Source organism: Oryza glaberrima, chromosome 6, assembly GCF_000147395.1.
Source record: "Oryza glaberrima chromosome 6, OglaRS2, whole genome shotgun sequence".
NCBI lineage: Eukaryota > Viridiplantae > Streptophyta > Magnoliopsida > Poales > Poaceae > Oryza > Oryza glaberrima.
The window spans coordinates 25184052-25203947 of NC_068331.1; the positions used below are offsets into that span (position 1 = coordinate 25184052).

A 19896-nucleotide genomic window follows, 5' to 3' on the forward strand; every position below is an offset into this window, starting at 1 on the left:
TTCACAAATTTTTTTGAATGAGACGAACGGTTAAATATGTGCTAAAAAGTCAACGGTGTCAAACATTTAGAAACAGAGGGAGTATTTTACTACGGATGTACTACCTCCGTTTTAGGTTATAAGATGTTTTGACTTTGGTCAAAGTCAAACTACTTCAAGTTCGACTAAGTTTGTAGAAAAAAATAATAATATTTTCAACCCAAGATAAATTTATTATGAAAATATATTCAATTATTTATTTAACAAAACTAATTTAGTATTATAAATATTACTATATTTGTCTATAAACTTAGTTAAATTTAAAGTAGTTTAACTTTGATCAAAGTTAAAACGTCTCATGACCTAAAACAGAGGGAATAAGTATTTTCCTCCTTCTCTATACTACAACAAAACGAGTTAGGCGAGCCTCGTCCCACCGACAGGTGGGTCCCACCATGCACCAACAGAAAACCGCACGGAACAAAGCCGAGCACAACCCGGTCGGAAGCCGCCTCCCCACTTCGTCCCGACGCCGACGTCCTCGCCGCCGCCTCCTCCGCCGCTCCGCGTGATCGCGATTGCGATCGCCTCCATGCTACCCACCCCTCTCCTCCGATCCCCCTAACCACCCCGCCCGCGCGCGCGCCGCGGCCATGGCGCCCCTCCTCCTCACCCTCCTCCTCCTCCTCTGCCTGGCTTCACCGCCGCTGGCGGCGGCGGCGGCGGCGGCGTGCGGGACGAACACTAGCCTGGTGGGGTACGAGGCGGACCTGTGGATGTCGCAGCACCAGCTCCGCGGCCGCGTCGAGGTGCTCGACGGCTGCTCGTTCCGCGTCGCGGCGCTCGACCTCCTCGCGGGGTCCGCCTCCGCGCGGTGGTGGCGCGCCGAGGGGCCCGACCTCGACTCCCTCGCCCGAGGCGCGCCCGCCGCGGGCGACCCGCTCAACCGCACCTTCCTCTCCGAGTCCCTCGTGTTCCGCCTCCTCCCTGGCGTGTCCTGGCCGCTCGTCCCCGTCCTCGCCGCCTTCGACCCCCTCACCTCCTCCCTCTTCGGCTTCGTCCGCCTCTCCAACGATTCCTCCGCCGATTCCGAGGCGCCCACCATGTTCGACTCGTGCGCCCAGCTCTCGCCGCGGCTGCGCGTGCGCTGGACGCTCCACGGCACCTCTGACTCCATCGACATCGGCCTCGAGGCGGCCGTCGGGTCGGAGTACTACATAGCGTTCGGGTGGGCGGCGCCCGGCGCGCCCGAGCCGTCCATGATCGGCGCCGACGTCGCCGTCACGGGCTTCACGGAGGACGGCCTCCCCTTCGCCGACGACTACTACGTCACCAAGTACAGCGAGTGCACGGTGCGCGCCGACGGCGCCGTCGAGGGCGTTTGCCCGGACACGATCTACGAGCAGGGCAACGACACCGCCGCCGGCGCGGTCAACAACACGCGGCTGGTGTACGGCCACCGCCGCGACGGCGTCTCGTTCGTCCGGTTCTCGCGGCCGCTCGTGTCGCCGGACAAGAAGTACGACGTGCCGGTCAACGCCACGGCGAACATGACGGTGATCTGGGCGATCGGGCTGCTCCGGCCGCCGGACTCGCTCCAGCCATACTACCTCCCTCTGGGCCACGGCGCGCCGGCCGGGACGGCGTTCGGGTTCGCCACGCTCAACGTGTCGGCGAGCGGCGGGTGCGTCGGGCCGCTCGACGCCGAGGACAAGGAGGACCAGGACAGGATCACGGCGGAGCGGAACACGCCGCTGGTGGTCACCGCCGGGCCGTCGCTGCACTACCCCAACCCACCTAACCCGGACAAGGTGCTCTACATCAACAAGAAGGAGGCGCCGCTGCTCAAGGTGGAGCGCGGCGTGCCCGTCACCTTCTCCGTCGAGGCCGGCCACGACGCGCCGCTGTACATCACCTCCGACGCCGTGGGCGGCAACGCCACGTCCCGGAACGCCACCGAGGTCGTCTTCGCCGGCGGCGCCAGGGCCGAGGGCGTGCCGGCGGCGCCGGCGGAGCTCGTCTGGCTCCCCGACCGGAACACGCCCGACGTGGTGTACTACCAGTCGCTCTACGACCCCAAGATGGGGTGGAAGATCCAGGTCGTCGACGGCGGCCTCAGCGACATGTACAACAACAGCGTCCTCCTCGACGACCAGCAGGTGACCTTCTTCTGGACGCTCTCCGGCGACTCCATCAACATCGCCGCCCGCGGCGAGCGGAAGAGCGGCTACCTCGCCGTCGGCTTCGGGAGCGCCATGGTGAACAGCTACGCCTACGTCGGGTGGATCGACGGCAACGGCACGGGCCACGTCGCCTCCTACTTCATCGACGGCGAGGACGGCGCGGGCGTGCACGAGACGAGCGAGAACCTCACCCACACGAGGTGCCGGTCGGAGAACGGCGCCATCGTGTTCGAGCTCACGCGGCCGCTGTCGCCGTCGTGCTCCGGCAGGGTGGAGTGCAGGAACATCGTCGACCCGACGACGCCGCTGCGGGTGATCTGGGCGATGGGCTCGCAGTGGTCGTCTGGCCAGCTGACCGTGAGCAATATGCACTCCATCACCAGCAACCGCCCCGTCCGCGTCCTCCTCCTCGCCGGCACGGCGGAGGCGGAGGAGGAGCTGCGCCCGGTGCTCGCCGTCCATGGATTCATGATGTTCGTCGCGTGGGGGCTCCTCGTTCCCGGCGGGATCATGGCGGCGAGGTACCTCAAGCATCTGAAGAGCGGCGACCTATGGTTCCAGGCACACACCTACCTGCAATCCTCAGCCATGGCCGTCATGTTCTTGGGATTGCTCTTCGCGATCGCTGAGCTCCGTGGCTTCTCCTTCAAATCCACGCACGCAAAGATCGGCACCGCGGCATTTGTTCTCGCTTGTCTGCAACCGATTAATGCTTATCTCCGACCGCATTTGCTCGCGGAGAATGGCGAAATTCTGCCAATGAAGAACAGGGTGATCTGGGAGTATCTGCACATTATCACCGGGAGATCAGCTGTGGTAGTCGGCGCCATTGCACTCTTCACCGGCTTGCAGCATCTTGGTGACAGGTATGGCAGCAAGAACATCAAGGGGTTAACATGTGGGTTGATCCTGTGGGTTGTGGGTGTCACATTGGTGGTTGTTTACCTCGAGTTCATGGCGGCGAGGCGAAGAAGAGGCGGCGGCGCAGATGACCTTTCGGGTAAATGGGTGCTTGGCAACACTGATGAAGATGATTCAGTTGATCTTTTGCAGTCCACTAAAATGGAGTCTGATTCGATTGAACCAATGGAGATGCAGCTTGAGCCACTGAAAGGTTGATAAATTTTCTTTTTCAGTATACATAAGAGGATTTTAGATCAGATTCTTTATAGATAGTGAAAAATGGAGTTATATATGTCTCATTAAGGGATTATAGTTAAAGTTATCTGTTAGTACCTGGAATTGGAGAGAGCTTCCAATTTGGCTTCATAAGGGTGTAGAATAGGTTTTTATTTTTCATCTTATTTGGACTTAGGTCAACCTTTTCTTTTAAAACCTCCTAACTTGGTAGTGACTATGGTCTGTATGTATATTTGTACAATTTTGGTATAGCTAAAAGAAAAGGCTACACTTTCTTTAATTGTTAACTTTGTGATTCATACCTGACGATGTTTTACATCAGACCAATGCTGCAACTGTACAAAGTAATTGAGGGCTATCTGCAGTTTGAAATTGTCTTGTCCGTGCTATGTTTGAGCTTTGTTTCTTCAGAAAGGTAAGTTTGACATTTGTGCATGCCAATTCATATGCTGATATGCATTTCAGCATTTGGTAGTTTGGCACCAATGGGAGATGGCCCAACGTTAGGCCTTTCTGCATCCTGAAATGCCTTCTCAACTCAACTGATGTGATAGACAAACTGAAAGCAACACACTTTATGCCACATTACTAGAAATGCATATAGTTTCATGCTAAAGCAACTGTGCTAACCTTTTTTTATCAGCCATACACGGATTGCTTCATGCCGTCCTGACACGCACATCTGTTCTAACTTCCAAGGTTGTTGTCTACATGTCTTCCAACTTCAACTAATGTACTTTAGTTTGTTGACCCTGTGGATTGTCCATTTACAACGATGAGTTGGCTCTAAACAAAAACAATTTCAGGTACTACTCTCTACTATCTCCTTTGTTGTTTTGCAGCGTATTATATTGTGTTTTAAGTGATATGGACGTCAAGCTGCATGTTAGGTCTATATTTGTTTTAGTTGGGAATCCTCCATTCAGATCTGGGATCCCTTGGTAGTTGGCTTGCCACCGTTGCCAGGAAGAGAGAAAAATATGCAGGACTAGTGCATTGCCTGTCCTTGCATTGGAGTCTGAAGCCTTCTTTTCTTCTTTTTTGTTATTGTGATGGATCATGGACGTGGGCCTTTGAAGAAATGTGATTAGTTCTAATTTTGGTTGAGGTGGATGATTCTGTAGTTTGGTAAGGCCCAAACTAGACTCTGAAAATGAATAGATTGTAGAAGAGAGTGTCATTTGATGGGCCCAATTCCTGAACAAGTGAACCACACTATGTTTATCAGTCTGAACTACTGTTCAGTTGGAACTCCAAAACCAATCTGTGTTAGATTCGAGCAACACAGAACTGTGTTCTTTTAGGAAATCCATGTTTGAAATCAATACTATGGTAATGATTCCGTTGGTGTTAGAGAAATCCATGCATGAAACTAATACCTCATCTTTGAGAAACAATAACAAAAAAAAATGTCTATCTACCTAGTGAGAATAGCGCCATAAGCAGTCCCTAGTTGTACTTGTATCCTCCCTGCTCCCTGTACTCTGTTTTCGTTTCTTTTCTTCTCCTGCCCTCCTGATGCTGTTTCTTTTCAGCTTGTTTTCTCTGCACTTCGGTGACCTTGTACAGTTCTCCCCTTTCTTAATATAAAACCAGCAAAGCTGGCATAGGTTTCAAAAATAAAATATCTATCAATTTACTCCGGATGGTTATTTTATCCTGACCATGATAGAGAAATTTACTTCACTGTTAAACTGCATACTCCCACCATCCAAAAAACTTAAACCTAGGAGAGGATGTGACATTTTTTTTAGTACAATGAATCTGGATAAAGGGCTGTCCAGATTCATTGTACTAGGAGATATCACATTCTTGACTAGGTTGATTTTTTTTTAGGACGGAGGGAGTATACTGAACATGGACAGGAAGATTCATAATCTCCTGGTTTCACCTCTAATTTTTGGAAGCATAAGGAGTTGTACACAAGATTCATACCTCCAATCATATGCCATTGCATTTGCATAGGACCCATTTTGGATCACTTTTGACCTACCCCTTGGCTTTCAACTGAACTGGTTCTGGTTTTTTTGCTGATGAAGTGGACCTGCATTTACTGAATCATGAACACTCCTCGACTGCCACAATTTGGTTAAGTCCACTCCACTCCAGCCTGCCTGCTGCCTGGTTTGATGGAGATGGTCCCTGCAATGCACAACCTGCATGATGCAGAATTTGAGGAGCAGGCCACATGTTGCTTCCTGGCATATCTGGCTATGCTTATCCCTGAATTTAGATTACCATTTCATTATCTTTCATATTCTTGTGAGATTTTTTTTAGTCGAACTGACCTAACTTTAGTGATGTCTACATTTTTGCTGCTTGCAAAATTACACAATAGTAACTCTTATTTTTACAGTGTTCTCTACTAAAAGTATTGTAGTACCAGCATTATTGCAAGTAGAAGTGATACGGGTAATATATTTATGAGTTATAAACTTATAGGTGCTAGAAAATTATTCTACTAGCAGTAATTTATGTGGTGCTATAAATACATAGGATCCCTTGGATGAGAAAAAGATTAAGAAAAATTCTATATTGATAGTAGAGATTACCGTAAAATTTGTCCTTATGGTAAGGTCAGGTCGACTAATAAGTCCAATATGGTTGTGCTTATCCATGATGGTATTGGATTTTTTAGGTGAGGTTGGACTATTAGCCATGAACATATTATATGAACTCAAATAATAGTAGTACTTTCTCCGTTTCACAATGTAAGTCATTCTAGCATTTTCCATATTCATATTGATGTTGATGAATCTAGATAGATATATATGTCTAAATTCATTAATATCAGTATGAATGTGGAAAATGCTAGAATGACTTATATTGTGAAACGGAGGGAGTAGAAGACTGTTTATTTATCCACATATTATATGAACTCGGATAGAACAAACCAAAACCTGTCTTGCTCTGGCAAGACAGTGGCGCAATAACGACACATTAAACAAACGACAACACTAAAAAAATGTGAAAAATCCAACAGACAGTTTGCAGTAGGGACTGCTTGTGACCTACTCCTAGTACTTAGAAACAAATACTTCCAGAATCTCAGATTGTCATTCTTACTGTGTACAAGCGTCCGTGTTTCTTGTGTTTCAATTTTCAAATAGAGATACTGTAAACCAGACCAATCACATGTATTGTGGCTGTATGTCCTCGCAGAAAAGGTATCCTGCAGTTCTGCATGCATAAACTGCCTTCATGGTTAGGTTTCAGGCAATCCAGATATGATCATATGAGATCATATCAATAATTTTTCAGGTCCACCTGCTTAAATGTGCCCTGTAGCAAGCAGCCACAGGGAATCTAGCAGTGCTCATTACAATTCCAAATCATAACATCCTACCAGATAAATTTGTCCATGCAGGAAAAACTTGAGTAAAAACAGCAATGATCTGGAGAAAAAAATGTTAACTGATTGAGGAAGATTTTTCACAGTTTCTGCATCAGTAAAATGGTCATCATCCTTCTCTCCGGTAGCAATGTACAAACTGGGTTGCATTACTGACACAAATGATTTATACACAAAAGCATTTTGATCCCTAAAACTCATTTTGAGGATAACCTAGCACACAACCTACACATGGGCAATACAGGTACAGTAACCACATCACTGTTCCACATGGTCCTATGAAATGATAAGCGTACCGATCGTCCTCGACAGCTCTGCTTTTGCAGCCATCTCCTTGCTGCAGATTTTTGTTCTCAGTTCATCTGCACTTAGATCTGCCTCTGAATTTGCATTGCTAGTATCACTCGTGCAAAGAGTTGGAGCTTCATTGCATTCTTTGAACCGAAAGCAACTGACAAGGTGATCATTGGTCAGCCCTGCTGCCTGCATGAAGGAATATATGATTGTTGGGCCCACGCCTCGGAAACCCCTTCGGACCATGTCTTTGCTGATCATGTCTGCCTTGGGGCTCTTGACAGGGACTTGCCTTGGATATCGGAATTTGCTCACTATTGGCTTGTGGTTCAAAAAGCCCCAACAGTATCGATTGAAGGATCCAAATTCATCTACAATCTGAGTTTTGAGGGAACCTTGTTACTTCAATCAAGACATACATAACTGAAATTGTAACTAGGTATGAGTGTATGATCAAGCATGCCTTCTAACCTTAAGTATCTGTCGAGCATTTTCAACAACTGCTCGGAGTTTTTGCTCTGACAGAAGGGAGTTGGCAACACTTCCTGGTGCTACAAGCTTCTTCTCATTTATTTTAGAGATAGCAACAGGATCGAAGTCCACGAAAATTTCCCTGGAAGATTTGGCACAGATGTTAGGAACAAAGTACATAATTTCTTCAGTTCTACTATGTAACATTAGAGAATCCATACCTGAAAAGTTGCCTCCTTTTAAGAATTTCAGGCCATGTGAGCTCGGCCAATGCACCAGACAGTACAAGCAGCTCAAACAATCTCCTGTGAAATCGGTCATGATTCGACATTCTCAGACTGTCAGTTTCTTTGAATAACAAGAATGAAAGAATACATGAATTCACAATTTTTCATACCTGTCATCATGAACTGGAACACCCCACTCCTCATCATGGAAGATGACATAGCAAGGATCTGATCAGAGACAATGAATGGACAGTAAGAGATTGAAAAGCCAGCTTTCTTCATGACAAATGATGCAGAAAGCAAGAAATACTTCATCAGTAAGGTAAAGAAAAAGATCTGGGAAACCATAGCATGTGACAATGTCAAACAAAGCAAGCATCCTACCTGAAGCTTTAGTATTCTTGGGGTATAGATGAAGCTACCCATTAATATATAGCCTATCATTTTACCTATAGGTAGAGTGGCCTTTTCATTACCCAACTTCTGATAGTTTCAGTTCATTGCAAGATAATTCTGGCAGATTTTCATGGCAGGATGACTACCAAGCACGTGCAACAGAAAACTCTGAATTGGGACTAATCAAGTGATGGTTATACAGCAAAACACATCATTTTCTATTAGAATGTCCATTCAATGAATCAAACTAGAGCCTAGTGAGCTAATTACATATTAGGCCTGTGTGGAAGTAACAATGCAAGGTGATAACCAGATGCTAACACCTAACACGGAATCAACAAACCCTTGAAGGTAGTAAGAATGAAAAGGGCATCAATGGAGAACGTGCTCGCTTTATAGGCAAGACAAAGGAGACAATGCTCACTTTATCCAATGTAGGCAAAATGATGGAGCCACCTCCAAAAGGATAAACATAGTTTAACAACATACCAACTAGATGATCAATTTGTCATTTTTATTTGGGTCAAGAAGCCAGCATTAGTCTGCTGGTAAATTTTTAAAGCAGGGTTTGCCTATATTTACAACAAAATTCTCAATAAGTATGCTGAGTGGAAAATCATACTAAATTATGATAAAATAACAGAAGCTGCAACACATAAATGGAGTATGAACTAAGCACAAATTATATTCCCTACTACTCAAATTAAAATCAAATAATGATACAATCAAGAAGCCAAGAAGCAAGAACTCACCACTGGTCGGAGTCACCCACGCGCACCTCCTCTTCCCCGCCTCCGGTGTGGCCGGTGCGACAACCTCCGCATCGGCGGCAACCTTCTCCGCCGCCGCCGCCGCCGCCGCCGCCTTCACTGGAGTCTTCCCCCGCCTCGGCACGGCGGGCGCCACCCTGGACCAGCTCCTCTCCAGCCTCCCACCGGAGGAGTCCCGGCCGCGGAGCGACTCCACGGAGGCATCCGAGGAGCAGGACGCGTTGAGCGACAGGTTGAGGTGCACGGGCGCGTCGTGCGCCGCCTTCCTCGCCGGCGGCGGCTGCGGCTGCGCCCGCCTCGGCGACGGCAAGGGGGACGAGCCCTTGCCCACGCCGCCGCCGGCATTCTTCTTGGCGCCCTCCTCCTCCTTGGCCGGAGGAGCGGCGGCGGCGGCGGGTTTCTCCGGCGTCCTCGCCGCCGTGTCCGCCTTCCGCAGCGGCTTCGGCGAGGGCTTCCGGGCGGCGGCGGGGCCCGACCTGGCCTTGTTGCCACCCGGCACCAGCACCGGCCTCGCGTCCGCGTCCGTCTCCGCCACGTTCAGCGACCGGACCCTCGGCGCTCCGGCCATGGAAGCCGCCATTCCCGCCGCCGAAAGAATCAAATCTTCGATACCAAAGAAAACCGCTCCTCCTCGAAGCCCAAGAACACACAGCCTCGAAATCCAAACAAGAACTACACCAAAGCCTCCGACTCTCCGAGACAAGAACCCTAATCCCAGCCCAGGGTTCGGCAGCTTCCGCCCCGCATTGCACGGCTCACCAAGAAACCACACCACGGCGCCACGGCGGAGGCAAGAGGGGAGCCCGGAGATCGAGGAGAGGCAGGCTGCAGCAGCAAGCTACAGCTACTGCTGCTGGTGGTGGTGGTGGTCGAGAGGAGTGGAATCCAAGGAGAGGAGGAGGACGAGGAGGTTGGTGGTGAGAGGAGAGGAGAGGAGTAGTGGTTGGTTAGGTTGTGTGTTTTATATATACTTTTATTTGCTTCTCATTTCGAATTTTAGTGTTTTTTTAGTTTTTAATTTTTTATGTTTCGGTGTCCTTGAGGAAGAAAACGTGGGGGATGCAATACTTGGTCGTATTTGCCTGCATGTGGGCCCGGCATTATCTCACTGTCTCTCATGGTGGTTGTCCAAAACGGCCGGGTACATTTTGGCAAGGCGTCTGCGATTTATTTATTGTTTTTTGGTTTTGCATTACACAAACTGAATCCTAGTAACATTCTCCCTATATTTCAAAATATAATAATCTAGGGCTGATTTAGTTTGAGACCTAAATTAGGCTTACCAATATTTGGCAATTTTAATAGTGTTTAGTGTCTATTTGGTTTGAAGCCAAATTTTGGCATGCCTAAGAAAATAGGCCATTTCAATAGTGAATTTAGGCTATTTTGGCTTAAATCCAAACACAACCTTACCCTACCAAAATTAGTCATACCAAAACTTGCCAGAATTTGGCATTGACAAAATTTGGTAAGGCCTATTTAGGCCACGAACCAAACCAACCCATAGAATCAGATGGAACATTTCTACTACGAATATAGATACACTGAATACCTGAAAATGTACTATCTGATCCTAAGTTCTTATATTTTGGTACGGATGGAGTACATATTATGAAAATGAGTGATATTGTTACACTTTTCTATGAACTTGTTAAATCTAAAGAGACATTATTTATGAAACGAATGGAGTAGAAGTTAGCACAACACAAAAGGAACAGTAACATGTTTCATGAGACAGATCGGATCAACAGGTGGATCAGCTCATGAAAGTTGAATGGGGGAACAGCCCCTGCCCCACTGGCCGTTATTAGCCCGTTACCGGTGGAGGGTGTAGTCCACAGCGACCTAAATGGGCTTGGCCCACGCACCTTTTACCGCTTTACGCCCGTACGCCTCGCCCTCGCCGAGAGACATTGGTCGGGTTGCTTCCAGAAACCGGGCCCCACCGAGGTAGGTGGACACGGTCCACTGGACCGGTCGGCGTCTCCTCCCACGAAATAAATGGATTCAAATTCAAACTCAAGTTTAAAGAGAAAATCGAAGAAATGCCGTTGACAAGTGCCCAGTTTGAATTGGGCACTTATCAATAATATTTCTTGGATTTTTTCTTAAAATAATTACCAACTGAAACTGAAACTCAATTTTGGAAAGGTCCTTAACTCAAATCCAAACAACTCTTGAAACGTAGCACATGGAATGGACGCGGAGAAATTTCTGTTCTTTAGCTTATCGGCCGTAGCCAAAATTTAAATTTTAAAACTTAATTTTAGAGTTGGTTTTTATTTTTTTTTATCTTACTTCTTTTCAGTATTACTGATTTTTAAGTCGCTAAAAACATAGTACATATTAAAACGTTACGTATATATTATTATTTTTAGTTTTAATAAGCTGTAGGGTTTTTTAATCAGCTGTAGGTGAAACGTTGGCACGGTAGAAGATGAGTAGTACTATTCAGTGATCATCCAAACTTAAGGCTGTGTTTGAGGTGTGTTTGAGGAGAAGGAGATAAAAAAGATTGGAAAGATACGCAAAACGAGGTGAGCCACTAGCACACGCATGATCAATTGAGTATTAACTATTTTAAACTTCAAAAATGGATTAATATGATTTTTTTTAAAATAACTTTCCTATAGAAAATTTTTGTAAAAAAACGCATCATTTAGTAGTTTGGGAAACGTGCGCACGAAAAACGATGTCCTTTTCTCACCCAATCCTCCAGAACTAACGCACCCTAACGCCTCTCCAATCATCATTCAGCACAAGTACAAGGATGCAGCTTTCAGGGTAATCTCAGATCATGGAATTCCAGGACAGAAACGAGAGCTTTTTTTCAACACATTTTCGTGCCACAGTTTGCTGTACTCCTATGTACCGATCGCGAGAGATCATGTGAAACTCATAAACGCGAGTCGTTGGAGGTGGTTAGAGAGATCATCAATAAGCCAAGAGGGTAGAGGTGTGAGTGAGAGTGACCACAGATCAGAGAGATTCAGAGATGACCAATCATGCATGGCCTGTGTGTGTTTCTCGCATCCTGTCACCTCCCCTGAGGCTTTGGGATCGAGGAAAACGATGGGTTCTACGGTTCTTCCATTGATTGGGGGAAGGTTTGCTTGGTCTTCGTCTTCCTCACAGCAATGTCGATGTGAAGACGGGGTTTGCAATATCGTGCGGTTACACTTAAATTTTGAAATCTCGTAGTTTTTTAAAGTAACCTCACGGTTTTCTAGGTAACGGTGCTATCGCCGGGTAACAGTGATATCGCCGAGTAGCGGTAACCCTCACCAAAAAGGGAAGGGAAACACTGTGCGGCGATGGATAGGAGAGGGAGAGAGGGGGGGGGGGGGGGATGGGTTGATAGGGTGCAACTCCATCTCCATGGGAGCAGCCTGTGATCTGTGTGTGCATGCACAATGATTGATTGTTGAGGATTTGGTTGGCTTTGAATGGCTGTGTAAGGACAGGAAATTATTGTTTTTGTGGAAATTCTTGTCAGGTTTTGTTTCTGAATGTCTTTTGGAATGGAAGGTGTGGTGGTATGCAGTTTGAGGTACAGTAGCATAATCATAATTCAGAAAGAATGTCGGGTTTTACACTTTTCACTGACAGGAGAAAACTCTGAATAAACTCGATGCTCTCAAATTGATTTGATGAGGCAATGCTCAAGAGGTAGTAAAATTTACACTTGTACAATGTTTTCTGAAAGTTTACACTTCTCATCTGGGAAGTAAAATTTCTGTAAACTAACTTATTGGAGAAACGAAAAAAAAATATCTGCAGATTCTTGACAAAAACGAGCAGTGAAACTCCTAATGTTGTTGATGCATGTGATCTCCTGTTGAATGGCGTTTCTGTCCTGCAACTGTCCAGCTCACTCCGTGACGTTCTTTATTGGCAATAAGTGAAAAAGACCTACTCCTAACTGAAATGATCACCTGATATTATGCAGATGCTTCCAGTGGTTTTACAGGTACAGTGTATGGAGAAAACCAATCTGCATCAAAGATATCCTGCAGCTGCGAAACAATGGCGGGGCTGTATGTTCCGAAGCTGACACCGGCTGTGGTGTAGAAGTAATCCCAGATGAGGTTGCTGGTGCCGATGTTCGCCCTCACATCGCTGACGGCGTACTTGCCATGGTTCACCCGGGTGAAATCAGGGTAGCGATTCCCCGTCGCAGCGCCTTGCGCCAATGCAGGTCCGGTCTTGTTGTACCCAGGAACCACATAGTATTTGATCTCAACCTTGCCCATGCAGTGGTTGTAGCTGGAAGATGTGCAGAGGATGTTTGAGTATAGAAGGCTCTTCAAGTACTTTTCGGTGTTCGGGATGAAGTGCGTCCAGTAGGCTACGAGGATCCTTACAGTTGCATTCTTTGAGAATATTACCTATCAATAATCAGATCACACTCAATTAGTACATGGGCACACAATTGCTGAGCATAGAGATTTTACAAGAAGAAAGTTAAAAGAAAAAAACGTATTTAAATATAGAGCTCAGTGATGTTAGATACATTTAGGCTTCCAAAGTAAGGAAAGTATCAATTCCCAACGTGCTGGTATCAGCAATCTTGGTGTTCAAGTCATAGAAAACACAGATAATAGTAGTCTAGTATATCATGGTTACTCATGATAGAGCACTACTTTGGCATCTGTAGGTTGCTGCAGTCACATGTAAACAGCAGTGCCCCGTCTATGAAGATTTTAGTGACCAACTGACCACACATAACTACAGAAGTATTAACCAGCTGAGGTATGCTTGGAGGATCTTATATACTAGTAGTAATATCAATTCTGTCGCCACTACCTTCTTGCATTCTACAAGTCAAATACTTGTTAAGTGATCCAGTATACTACTGCGGTTTTGTAGAAAGAAGAACATTCTTAAAGAAAGTGACCTTTATTGTTCATAACAAAATTGATGTATTCAACCTAAATGGAAATACCTCTGATATTGCTGATGACAAGGATGGCCAGAACACTGTTTGAGTTGCATATTGCGACTGTCCCAGCCAGTCCATAGTACTTATCCGCACCACTCCCCCGAATTTGACAGACTTGATGGTGTCAAGCCAACCCTGCTCATCTGCCTGGAACTTGTCAAATGAAAGCTGCAATACATAAACAAATCGAATCAACAATTCAACATACTGGATGTGTTAATATCATGCCCCTTGGGTTTCAAAGCTCACAATAGCAGAATAAATTTATAGAAGTTAAATCATCAACCAATGCAGTATTTATAAAATGCCATGTAAAGAAGCACACCACTATAAATTAATGAATCATACAACTTGAATAAATATTTGATACTCTTGCCATCTAAGGAGCAGATGTTTCGGTCCTTTTCCGCCTAAACTTTGGGAGGTTGGAAACCTAAGGAAAATAATTTCTGGACATCGGAAATTTCTACTGGGTGAGTTACTAAAGAAATGGCCAACATCACAACCACTAGGAGTAATGGCAAATATTTCTCAGCGCCAATTATCTTGGCTACAATATTGGTAATTTATTGGGAAAAAATATGGATGATTTATGCATGCTTCAGCTATAGATTAACAAACAACAACCGTACTGGCTAGCATACTTCCTGCTGTTTATAGTGTGCTACAAAAACTAAAAGCTATTTTCTTCAAAAAGAGGGAAATATCTGAATTACCTCAGGAGGAGCATATGAAAGATAGCTCAAGTGGTGTTCCTTAGTAGAGCTCTTATACCCAGGGGTTTCAAATGAAAAATCAAGCATTTTAGGATTGGCAAGTGACGGATAGCCATCCACATATGGGACATCAACAGAGGGTGGAAGAGGTGACCTGTTGACATATTAATATGAGAGAATATTCAACACAAGAAAATTGTGTGGAAGAATAAGAGAATGACGCCTGCAAATATTATTTAGAGCAATTGATGAAAGAGAAATGCAAGACAGGCTGAAAGTACATAGTAACAAGTTAGCAACCATCGAATATATTAAATGTTTCAAATGTTAAATAAAGCAGATAATGCCCTATAACATGCATGAGAAAGCATAAAAATAATCTGGAGCAACTACAGACTAGAGATGAGGGAGAGGTCAACTAAGCTACATGAGGGACGGAAAAAAGCATAGTGTGGATAAAACCCTTTAAAGGATCTCCATCCACTACTGAGCAAGGTGTTATGAGAAGTTAGACCAGAATATTAAAAAGATAGACTGGTTTGTATAAAATGTATTAATGTGTTGCCATTTAGGTACTGGTTTGGTTTTGCATGAATTTATGTACTAACTCAGTATAAACTACAGAGAAGGCTATAGACCTGCATCTTTCTTCTGGTTTTAGAAAATGTGACCAGCATGGCACTTTTCTAAAAGCTTGCCATTGCTTGTCCCAGGCAACTTTGGTGTAAGCAGTTGAGTTGAGAGTTGAAAGTTTCCAAAGATTTTGAAAGTATATTTCCACAGTTTTTGCTATCTGTGGACAATCAGCAAAATAAATCCCAAGCTCTTTCACCTGCAATATAAGTCAAATCTAGTTTCAGACAGCTTCCACTTAACTATGTTTTTTTGGCACAATTTTTCAAATTAATATAAAATTGGTAAGTGCAATATTTAGTATTTAGTAACATTCTTATCAGGAAAATTTAGCTTTTATATATACCTGACTAAGGGATTTCCAATCGTTGTTTGCAGATCCAATATACACATCCTTTTTGTCAGATATCCACACTTTTGCATGCACAACACCAGAGCCCCACCAATCACCAAAAAGTAAGGTTACATTTTGTACATTTGGTCTTCCTGCAGCGAGATCAGCACTCTCTTTGTCAAAATCAGGCGCAAATCCAGAGTGTTGCACAATCCTGTAAAGAAGCTACAATTCATTAACAAAAATAACTCATTTTAGACTTCTATGCACATGATAGATTTAACTGTTTTTAGTGCAGGATGTCATGCCAATGCTATCACTGGGATAGATTTAACTGTTTTTTAGTGCAGGATGTCATGCCAATGCTATCACTGGGTAATATGGATTTCATGTGACACAGAAATTACTGATTAACTATGATGTCAACAAACTACTCCGTATAAACTACAGTTTCGATATCAACACTTACCTGATTTTGATCTTACGATCTGCAGCTTTCTCCAGTGCCTTATAAACCCGTTGCCCCTTGTCAGCTCCGAATCTTACCATTTCACTCTCAGAGTACCCATAATCGCCTGATTTAGGGTTCTTAGGTTGAGCTAAGAACTGCCAGTATTGAGCAAGGACATCCAGGCTTTTTGTAGCATTCCCAGATAGCCATTGCAGCACATCCGCTGCAGATGACCAATTAGAAATCAGCATCCAGTGGACAGCAACCCTATCTAAATGAAGATAAATACTGAAAATATCCAAAATTGCATTCTTCTGATGTTTTACCACATAATGCGCAAACAAGAAATTTGTAATCCTAACATAACCGTGCTAGAATCACCAATCATATATCAAGAACATCCATAAAAAAAATTGTCCATATCCCAAATATTACTGCAGATTAGCTGAACAGAAGTTGCAGCGATCCACAATCCCTTACCGAGCACCACTACACCAGCATTATCAAATGCGCAGCCCAAAAAGATATAGTTCCGTACTTAAGAATATCTCATACTAGTATACTACCAATCCACAGAGTAGAGCTACTACTGGAGCAAACCAAACAGAACACTCTAAAAGATTTTCATCTTTGCAACACGTTCCAGCATTTGGCACCCAAACCCCAAATCGGCATGGCCAAGAAACCCAAATCCCCTATCCAGACAGCACCGATCCGCCTCGCCTCGCCTCACCAAGAACACGAACGCGCTCCCGCAATGGGCGGAGAGAAAGGGAGAGAGCTGTGGTTACCAGTGGAGAGGACACCGGGGACGCGCCGCAGGTGGGGCATGTCGGTGGGGATGGACTGCACCAGCCACGCCTTGCAGGTGGCCACCTCCGCCACCGCCGGCGCCGCCGGCGCACCGGCGGCGACGGCGGCGGCGAGGAGGAGGAGCAGCAGGAGGCGGCCGCGGCCGCGGGCGGAGGAACGCATGGCGGCGGCGGCTTAGCCGGCTACTCTGCTGCGCCTTCCGTGGAAGCGTCAACTGGCGAGCGAGCTGTCAGTGTAACACCACCACTGGGAAAAAAAAAGAAAAATTTGGAGAAGGATAGAGTTGATATTAGCGGCGAATCGCCCGACGAGAAGAAGGATTTCGCGGGAAAACCACAATGATCTCCATGGAAAACCTGGTGATAAAAATGAGATGAATAGATCATGAACAAAAAAAAAAATTGGAAATTTTGGCACGCCGAGATGATTCGTCACCATCAAACGGCGGCGCGTGCGTGCATTGCGGTGGGTCAACGCGCGCTGCGGCTGGAATGGATGGATATTCCCCCGTTCATGATTGGATCTCGAGTCAAAGATCCTGTGTGAAGGGCTTTCTCATCCCGAAAAGTGTTCTTCTTCAGCCACGCTGGCTGATGACATGTCTGCAAATTCCATAGGTCAGGAATCAGTCCTCTTGAGACCAGAAGAAATCATCTCATCTTCATTTTGAATACGCTATGGCCTCATTCTTTTCTCACCGTGTCTTCACGTGAAAACATTTTATATGAAAATTGTTCTAAAATACTAGATAAATATATTTTTTAAATTTATAGTAATTAACACTTAATTAAATAATTAATCATATATTAATATCACTTTGTTTTACGTAAAACACTTCATCTTCATCTTTATCTACATGAGTTTCAAACACCACCTATTAGCGCATAATTAATTTGAAGATAAAGTCAACGCACGCAAAACAAGAGAACAATTAGCACATAATTAATTGAGTTTCAACTATTATAAACCTTTTTTTTAAAGAGGTGTGCTTCTATGCTCCTAGAAAAAAGTTGCATGAAAACCAAAGCTCATCAATGGCAGAGATTAAAAGCGGATTAACAGTGTAATCATCATTAGTGAGGGGTATTTTTGTCCATAAAATTTGGAGCCCAGTCTAACTCCACCGTAACCACGCGCACCGCCCGCTTTTCACTCGCGTCGCTGCCACTGCTCCGCCCTCTTCCTCCCCCGCACCGCCGCCTAGACCCAGCACCCATGGATATGTGCGGCGCGGGGGAACCAGAGTAGGCGGTCGGCCGGCGCCGTTGTGGGGAACGGGTGATGCCGATGCCGATGGAGCACTGCCGCCTCGCTCCATCTAATCCGGTTAGCCCCGCCCCTGATGACCTCCCAGCCGTCGCCACTATTTGCGCAACAAGATTCGCCTTGAGCACGAGGAGCCGAGGACTACGGTAACGTGGACGTCGAGCACGCCGTCGTGCCAGCAGCTGTCAAGCGGCCCTAGCAATAGCTGAAGCAGCAGCTTTTTCGGCACCATGATTTACCCCTCATCCAAGGCCAAGTTGCCATTCCAGCTTGTGCCACTAGAGGTCCTTAAACTTGTAATGAAGTTTCACTTAGGTCCACGAACTTATAAAACGCACATCGGCATCCCTAAACTTGGTTTAATGCATCATCCCAGTCCAAAGTCTCATTTGACCGTGGTCTTGCCTATGTGGCATGCCACGTGGACGATGGCATGGCAAATTTTTCTTTTTCCTTTTTTTTTCTCCCCATCTTTTCTCTCATTCCTCACCTCACGTGGTTGGTCAGCGTGCGTGCGCCAGAGGGGATGCGGGGCAGGAGTGGCGTGGGCGTGCTCGGGCGCCGGCCGGCGGGAGGAGAGGAGCAGCGCACGGGCGCCGCCTGGCGGGAGGAGAGGAGCCGCGACAGCGGGACGGCAGGGCGAGCTCAAGCTCGGCAGCGTGAGCTCGATAGCGATAATGGCCATGTGGGGGCCACTGCCGCCGGAGTAGTGGGGCGAAGAGGCCGAGCCGGGGGAGAGGTGTCGCCGATCGCGGCTACGCGTGTGGGGGGAGGTGTCGGCGAGCAAGGCACAAGCGGGGCGGGTGCGAGCTCGACAGCGGCAGCGGGGGGACAGGGCGAGCTCAAGCTCGGCAGCGCGAGCTCGACGGCGACAACGGCCATGTCGAGCTCCGTGTGGCGGAGGACGACGAGCTCAAGCTCTCTCCCCTCTCCATCGGCAAGCTTGAGCTCTCTCTCCCCTCTCCTCACAACGGTCGGGGGGCCGCGACGGCGACGAGGGCAGTGAGGTCGCCGGATGCCGTCGCCGCTGCCTGGATGCCGCTCCCCACTATTGGATGCCTTCGCCGCCGCCCACTCCCATCTTCCCATCGCCTATCCCCTCCTCCGCCGCGGTCATCTTCTTAACCCTACCTCTGGATGACCCACCCCGCGTGCTGCCATTCTGAGGAGGAAGGCGAGGCGGCGGTAGGCACGGGACACAGTGCGCGTGGTCGGTCGGGTTGGTGGCCGGGGGAAGCTGGAGGACGGCGAGCGGGCGGAGCCGCGCCCCCCGCCGCTTGGATGCTGCCGCTGCTGCTCCTCACCGCCGGATGCCGCTCCCACCATTTCCCCCATTTCTCTCCCTACCATGGACTTCTCTGGCGGCAGCGGCGGCGACGGGGGTGGCGGAGGCAGCGTTTTGTGCGGGAGGGTGCAGGCGGAGCGGTGGCTGGAGATCGCAGGGAAGCTCCTTGATGTGACCATGGCTACCATGGATGCAACCATTGCTCACATCATGGAAGAACAAGATGATATCAAGATCAAGTCCTCCAAGTGCTGGAATCAGATTCGGCCACCTGCTACACTGCTGACTTCAAATGGCTGCCGAATCTGCATACGACCTCCGTTTTTGGCCCGTGAGTACTTGATGGAAAGCTCTCGGAGTCCTCTTTCCAACAGATCCAGCATCATCACCAAATTCCATCCAAGTCATCCACATATGAAGAAACAAGGTGCTGCATCACCTGTCATGGGCCTGTGGGCTTGTAACTTCATTTGGGACCCCGGCCCAGGTGGGGCCCATGTGGGGTGCGCCCCAAGCTGGTGGAGCACGACCCTAGGCACCCCTAGGTCGTCCTCCCACCCCTATATATAGCTAGTTACCCCTTCAGGGTTTCTCGGGTTTTGATAGATTAAAGTTTAGCCATTGCTACTTGCTTGCAGCGCGCG

General features: G+C 47.0%; 3 protein-coding genes across 5 annotated transcripts; 1 reads left to right on the top strand and 2 right to left on the bottom strand.

The window, feature by feature from the left end:
• The first annotated feature begins 443 nt into the window (after nt 1-443).
• On the top strand, nt 444-3589 carry LOC127775585 (cytochrome b561, DM13 and DOMON domain-containing protein At5g54830-like). The gene has a single exon (XM_052301843.1). It carries the CDS (start codon nt 633-635, stop codon nt 3279-3281), a length of 2649 nt encoding a protein of 882 aa, XP_052157803.1. The 5' UTR covers nt 444-632; the 3' UTR covers nt 3282-3589.
• A 3087-nt stretch (nt 3590-6676) lies between these two features.
• Nucleotides 6677-9743, bottom strand: LOC127775472 (uncharacterized). The gene is made up of 5 exons (XM_052301718.1): nt 8795-9743; nt 7817-7874; nt 7641-7724; nt 7420-7561; nt 6677-7326 (listed from the first exon to the last, which is right to left on the bottom strand). Exons 1-5 carry the CDS (start codon nt 9390-9392, stop codon nt 6931-6933), a joined length of 1278 nt encoding a protein of 425 aa, XP_052157678.1. The 5' UTR covers nt 9393-9743; the 3' UTR covers nt 6677-6930.
• A 2686-nt stretch (nt 9744-12429) lies between these two features.
• Nucleotides 12430-17264, bottom strand: LOC127775604 (uncharacterized). 3 transcript variants are annotated; one of them, XM_052301865.1, is made up of 8 exons: nt 17137-17264; nt 16680-17057; nt 15907-16111; nt 15450-15651; nt 15109-15302; nt 14471-14624; nt 13758-13922; nt 12430-13200 (listed from the first exon to the last, which is right to left on the bottom strand). In XM_052301865.1, exons 2-8 carry the CDS (start codon nt 16861-16863, stop codon nt 12754-12756), a joined length of 1551 nt encoding a protein of 516 aa, XP_052157825.1. In that variant the 5' UTR covers nt 16864-17057; nt 17137-17264; the 3' UTR covers nt 12430-12753. The 3 variants fall into 3 exon arrangements, with proteins under 3 accessions (XP_052157825.1, XP_052157827.1, XP_052157826.1); XM_052301867.1 differs by having other exon boundaries at nt 12430-12668; nt 12748-13200; nt 16680-17260; XM_052301866.1 differs by having other exon boundaries at nt 12430-12674; nt 12748-13200; nt 16680-17260.
• Between the last annotated feature and the right edge of the window lie 2632 nt (nt 17265-19896).

Coding starts and splice junctions, on each gene's coding strand:
- LOC127775585 (XM_052301843.1), top strand. CDS start 633: ATGGCGCCCCTCCTCCTCACCCTCCTCCTCCTCCTCTGCCTGGCTTCA.
- LOC127775472 (XM_052301718.1), bottom strand. CDS start 9,392: ATGGCGGCTTCCATGGCCGGAGCGCCGAGGGTCCGGTCGCTGAACGTG. Junction 7,562..7,640: donor AAAAGGAGGCAACTTTTCAG/GTATGGATTCTC, acceptor CAAATCTTCCAG/GGAAATTTTCGTGGACTTCG. Junction 7,327..7,419: donor ATGCTCGACAGATACTTAAG/GTTAGAAGGCAT, acceptor CTCAAAACTCAG/ATTGTAGATGAATTTGGATC.
- LOC127775604 (XM_052301865.1), bottom strand. CDS start 16,863: ATGCGTTCCTCCGCCCGCGGCCGCGGCCGCCTCCTGCTGCTCCTCCTC. Junction 16,112..16,679: donor CCCCGGTGTCCTCTCCACTG/GTAACCACAGCT, acceptor GGTCATCTGCAG/CGGATGTGCTGCAATGGCTA. Junction 15,652..15,906: donor GATCGTAAGATCAAAATCAG/GTAAGTGTTGAT, acceptor GCTTCTTTACAG/GATTGTGCAACACTCTGGAT.